Here is a 6,226-nt window from a genome sequence, read left to right on the forward strand (position 1 = left end):
GCGCGATCGTCCGTTGGGCGGTCTTCTTGCGCGGCGGTTGCGGCGCATGGTTCCGCGGGTTCTTCTGCGCCTTCTTCAGCGCCTTTTTCTTCGGCGGTGCGCGCCGCTTGACGCTCCTTGGGGCCTTTGTGGCCGGTTTCCTCTTCTTGGGCCCCTGTTCCCTTGGCCCCGTGCGCGCATGCGTGTTGGCTGCCACATGCAGCAGCGTGTGGTGCGCTAGCCCGCAGGTCTTGCAACTACCCGGCGAGTCGCATTCCCCGGTAGTGTGGGTGAGCGCAAGGCAGTTGACGCAGTAGCCTTGCGCGCGGGCTACTCCCAACCGTTGCGGCGGCTTCATCGCCTTGAAGGCCGGGCACGTCCGCAATGCGTGGTAACGGTGGCAGAGCCGGCATTGTAGGCAGTTGTCTGTCTCTGCCGTTGGAGCCAGGGGGCATGCCTTCCGTGCTGCCATGATGTCTTCGATCTGTAAGTAGAAGCAAAGGCAGAGAAACGAGAAGTACTTGGGTACAATATTTAAACGGGAAGTTAAGACCCTTAATATACAAAAGGAAAGGATGTATTGAATTATTTATTGTGCTTTTGGAAGGAAGCACAGTTTGACAAGTGGCCGCGTGATAACTCCATTTTGTGTACGGACTTCCACAACACGTATGTGGTTATCAGGGCCATGGCGAACGTTTTCGATTCGTCCCAATCGCCACTCGGTGGGGGGGAGTGAATCTTCTTTGATCACGACGATGTCGCCTGGCTGAGGGTCGCGTTGTGGAGTTTTCCACTTGTACCTCTTCTGAAGATCTTTGAGGTAATCTTCTTTCCAGCGGCGACTAAATTGGTGGTGAAGTGCTTTGACTTTCTCCCATCGGTTTAGTAGAGAGAGGTCTTCCGCATTAGGCTCGGGAATGGCCAATAGCGGTGCACCTCGAAGGAAGTGACCCGGAGTAAGTGCTGTCATATCAGCTGGGTCTTGAGAAAGTGCGGATAGAGGCCTCGAGTTGAGGACTGCTTCAATTCGCACCAGAAGCGTCGTGAATTCTTCGAAAGTGAACTTGTGGGTTGCAGCGGTTTTCTTTAAATGGATTTTAAAGCTTTTCACTGCAGATTCCCACAAGCCGCCCATGTGGGGGGCGCTGGGTGGTATATATTGCCAGTTGATGCCTTGAGGGGCATATTTTTTGACAATGTCTGCGGAACATTCGTTAAGGAATTTAACGAAGTCGCGTTCTGTTGCGCGCTGGGCGCCAATGAACGTTTTTCCATTGTCGCTCATCATTTTTGAGGGAAAACCTCGTCTGCCAACGAAGCGGGCGAATGCTGCTCGAAAAGCTTCGGTTGTAAGATCCGAGCATAGCTCGAGATGCACTGCCTTTGTGGAAAAACAGACAAAAACTGCAACGTATCCCTTGATAAGGGTTGTAGATCTTAACACCGATGCTTTAATGTGGAATGGCCCAGCAAAATCTACTCCCGTTGTGGAAAATGGGAGTGAGAAACTGCAGCGCTCAGGGGGTAGAGCGGCCATTATTTGGGTGCGTGTTTGTTGCTTGTACAGCGTGCACACTTTGCATTGAAAGATGCATTTTTTAATTAGAGGTTTCAGCTTTGGTACGTAGTACTCTTGCCTTACCATTTGGAGCATTAATCGTGTTTCTGCGTGAAGAAGCAGCGAGTGTAAAAACTCCAAATATAGCTGGCAGAACCTCGATTCGGTAGGGAGAATTATTGGGTGCCTTTCATTATAGCTTAATGTGGAATGTGCTAATCGGCCATTAACCCGTAGAAGTCCGTCTTTGTCCAACGAAGGATTGAGAACAATAAGAGGACTTTTTTTGTTAAGTGGCTTTTTATCTTGCAAAGCGCTTTTTTCGCGCGGAAAATGGCGTGATTGCGCTGCGTTGATAAGATGAATTTTTGCATATTGAAATTCGTTATGTGTCAGATGTGGATAGGTGATTGTGGCTACCCCCTTTGATTTGTTGCGGGCATTGCTCACGAAGCGGAACATGTACGCAGTCACGCGGAGTGCTCGAGAGAAAGAAGAAAAGCGATCAAGAAAATCGACCTCTTCTTCGAGCGCGTGATATGCCTCCACCTTGCGCTTTTCTGGTGGAGATGCACTGCATGCCTTTGACCTTGGCCATGCATCCATGTGGCAAGAGAGCCATGTTGGTCCGTACCACCAGAGTGGGGAATTCGCCAAATCCTGCGGTTTGCACCCACGGGTGCCGAGGTCGGCTGGATTATCTTGGCTGGAAACATGGCGCCATGCACCGGTTGGAAGATATTCCCGGATTTGAGAGGTACGATTGGATACATACGTCTTCCATGTACATGGTGGCTTTTCAAGCCAAGCTAGCACAATCTCTGAATCTGACCATAAGAATATGTTGCACGATTCCAATTTGAGCTGTTTTCGAACAGTTGCGACCAGTTTTGCGAGTAAGACTGCACCACACAGCTCCAGGCGTGGCAAGCTTACCGTCTTCAATGGTGCGACTTTGCTTTTTGCAACCAAGAGAGTGGAATATCTTTGGTTGCTAGCATCTGCCCGGATGTAAATCGCAGCGCAATATGCTTTTTCCGAGGCATCACAAAACCCGTGGATTTGGGTATTTTGCCCCGGAGTGAAATTAACCCATCGAGGGATTTCGATGTGGCAGATGGCTGGCAGATTTTCTGCGAACTGTTGCCATTTTGCCAAGGATATAGGTTTGGCACATTCGTCCCAATCAACGCCATCTAGCCAAAGTTCTTGAAGAAGAATCTTAGCTTGAATCATCACTGGCGATAGCCATCCTGCCGGGTCAAAAAGTTTTGCGACAGAAGATAAAATTTGTCGCTTTGTGACGGCATTCGATGTCGATGCAGGCAGAATGGTGTATGAAAATTTATCTGTGAGTGCGTTCCACTGTATACCAAGAGTTTTGGTTGTGGAAGCGCTCTCAAATTTCAAAAAGTTGGAGTCGAGAAGATCCCCTTTTGGAAATTTTTCTAAGATGGCCGGATGATTGGCCGTTAGTTTCTTGAGTATGAAACCAGCTGACTTAAGCGCTTTGATCACTTGAAGAAGTGATTCAGTGGCGTTGTCAATATCATGACTTCCGGATAGGATGTCATCCACATACGTTTCGGTTTTAAGTATTGCGGCAGCCAAGGGAAATGTCGCTATCGTATCATCTGCTAATTGATGCAGGGTACGGATAGCGAGGTATGGTGCACAATTAACCCCGAACGTTACGGTTTTAAGATTATAATCGGTGACAGGAGAGTCAGCCGATGTGCGAAATAAGATTCGCTGAAAATCTTTATCGTCCTCATGGATGAGTATTTGACGATACATTTTTTCAATGTCGCCATTGAACACGAATCTGTGCATTCGCCACTGCAGAATGAGCAGCATGAGATCTGGCTGGAGTGTGGGACCAGTGTGCAACACGTCATTCAGGGATTTTCCTGAACCAGATGTTTTTGAGGCGTTGAATACCACGCGAACTTTGGTGGTTACCTTATCTGGTTTGACGACCGCATGGTGTGGCAAGTAGAATGAGAAGTATTTGCCATTAGCTACTATCTCACATGGCTTCGTGTGCTCCATATGACCGAGGTCGAGATATTCTTGCAACACATTGTTATACATTGTGCCTAAGTCTCCTTTTTTCTGAAGCGATCGCTCCATGCTAAAAAACTGCTGCAGTGCAGCAGACCGAGAGTGGCCCAGATACAGCTTTTTTGGAAATTCTTCCTTGAATGGAAGTCGCACAATGTATCGACCGTTTGGGGCACGAGTCGTTGTTGTTGCATATATATGCTCACAAGCCTGATCTTCCGGGGAAATTTGTGGAGGCTGTGGAATCTCCTCCTCTTCCCAAAACTTTCGAAGCTGAGAGCTGAGAGTTGCATTCGAGCACTCTTCTACTTGTGTCGAGAATGACACCACATTTTCGGTTACTGGACCACTGAGAATCCAGCCAAATATTGTTTTTTGCGCAAGTATTGTGTCGCAAATATTTTGTATACCTTCCAGCAGGATTTGTGGAAGTATATCGCTGCCGATTACCATGTCAGTTTGAGCTGGTATGTGACAGCTTGGGTCAGCAAGTTCAAGGATCTTGAATTGCTGCCAGTTTTCACGGCTAATGGTGAATGTAGGCATGTGCCTCGTGAGCTGAGGTAACACGATAGCCTGTGTGTTTATCCGTTGCATGGTTTTTGGTGCTACCAATGTGAGTGGACAAAGCTTTGAGGAGCTTTGTACTACATGTCCACCCATGCCGGAAATTTCGAACTTGGAATGTTCGAATGGTAGTTTCAACCGTTTTTGAACTTTCGAGGAAATGAAAGTTCTTTGTGAGCCTTGATCAATCAGGGCTCTAAGTTGAAACAATTCACCCTCGTGTTCAACTGCGACTATGGCAGTTGGAAGGAGAATTTTGCTATCATTGTCGGTGTGCAATGATTGTATTTGTGCTTGTTTGGAACAGCACGGTTGCTCGCTGGAATCGGAGCTTGACTGCGCTTGTCGAGCGGGAGGTGTCGACTGGGCAGTAGTGTGTTGTGCGGCGGTTTCATTCGCTCGCGCACTGGAGTGTCGAGATTGTGGTTTGGGGTTCATGTGCAGCAGGGAGTGATGCCGTTGTTGGCAATGTGTACATGACCACTTGCTCGGACACTCATTAGTGCTATGGGTATTACCAAGGCAGTTTTTGCACAGCTTGGTTTGGTTTGCGAATTGTACTCGGTTCGGTACCGAAATTCGCTTAAATTGTGGGCAGACTCTAATGGGATGAGGGGACTTGCAGTAAGAGCAAGTTGGTTCCCTCTTAGGTTCTGCCACAAAGGTTTGAGTCCTGTTAAAGGACCTGTTTTGCGCAGCATTTTGATGAGCGACTGGTTTTTGTTTATTTTGGCTTGGATGAAGCCGGTTAAGTCTTTCGACTACTTCGTATCTTGAAGTAAGAAAATCGTCCATTTGTGACCATGAGGGTAAATCTCTTCGAGAAGAGAGAGATTGTTCCCAAAGTGACAGTGTGGTTTCGGGCAATTTGGATGAGCAAATGTACACCAATATGGGATCCCAACTGTCTGTCTGGACGTCTTGGGAATTAAGAACTGACAGACAGTTGTTAATTGATGTTTGCAGCCTTTGAAGTTGCTCGCTATTCTCGGATTGAATAGTCGGCAAAGTCATCAAAATTTTAATTTGGTTGTCAACCAAGATACGTTTGTTTTCGTATCGTGACCGTAAAGCTTCCCAGGCCAGCTCGAAGTTATCATCGCTGAGCGGGTATTGCTTGACGATGGATCCGGCTTTTCCTTGAGTTTTGTACCGAAGGTGATACAGTTTTTGAGCACGGGAGAGCTTCGGGTGGTTGATGTACACCGCTGTGAACATGTCACGAAAAGCGGGCCATTCTTCGTAACCACCGTAAAATGTCTCCGTGTCACAAGGTGGGACTTGAAGAAAAACGTTTGCCTCTGCCGAGGTGTGTTCCACGCGGGGTGGTGGACTCGGTGCGGCGATTGCTTTAATCAACGACAGTTGATCGGCAATTTTAGCTTTGGTCACCTCATATAATTCAAGGCAAGTGAAGTACTTGCCTTCTACCGAACTCTTAAAGTTTTCGGGTAGGCTGTCATCTGGCTTTGAAAAAACCAAATCATAGGCGGACTGAAGCCGTGCCCAACAATCATCTAGTGATTTGTCTTTTATCATAAGATATGATTCAGTGTGGTCTTGGATCGGTGCATCACTGAATCTTGCACAGTATCTCATGATACTGTCACTTTCCGCTATAAACTTTTGAGCGGATGGGTCAAAAGTTTTAGGTTTCGGGCGCGGTGAGGGTTCCCTCTTACCACCGGTGGCTTCTTGCGAAGCAGTTTTTGACCTTGTCTCGATTTCAGACATTTTTGGTGGACTGTGTCCAAGTGGCATTTTTAATGCTGTGGAAGGTCACACGTATAAAAATTGAGAGAAAAATTTATCAAATTTTACTGAGTACCACCCAGATAACGTTCGCAAAAATTAGAAAAATATATGTCAAACGAGTAAAAATTGCACTTTGTGCCACAGAAAATCAGGAAAAGAATTTTAAGATTTTGTGGCGGTGTTTGTGTTTTTTGTTTCTTGCAAATTACGTGAAATTATATTTGCTTTAATTTTTGGTTCAGCACTTTTTATTACGTGGAAAACGGAGCGTCCCAATTAAATCCGCGGAATTTGGATTTG

General features: G+C 46.9%; 1 protein-coding gene across 1 annotated transcript; it reads right to left on the reverse strand.

Moving 5' to 3' along the window:
- Positions 1–30: 30 nt before the first annotated feature.
- LOC118755782 lies at positions 31–5,932 on the reverse strand (the record flags this gene model as incomplete). Its single annotated transcript, XM_036490601.1, has 2 exons — positions 2,999–5,932; positions 31–463 (listed from the first exon to the last, which is right to left on the reverse strand). Coding segments are annotated over exons 1-2 (3,367 nt in total), but the record flags the coding sequence as incomplete, so codon positions are not given.
- Between the last annotated feature and the right edge of the window lie 294 nt (positions 5,933–6,226).

This window comes from Rhagoletis pomonella, unplaced genomic scaffold (genome assembly GCF_013731165.1).
Source record: "Rhagoletis pomonella isolate Grant_MI unplaced genomic scaffold, Rhpom_1.0 Rhpom_scaffold_07370, whole genome shotgun sequence".
NCBI classification, from domain to species: Eukaryota; Metazoa; Arthropoda; class Insecta; order Diptera; family Tephritidae; genus Rhagoletis; species Rhagoletis pomonella.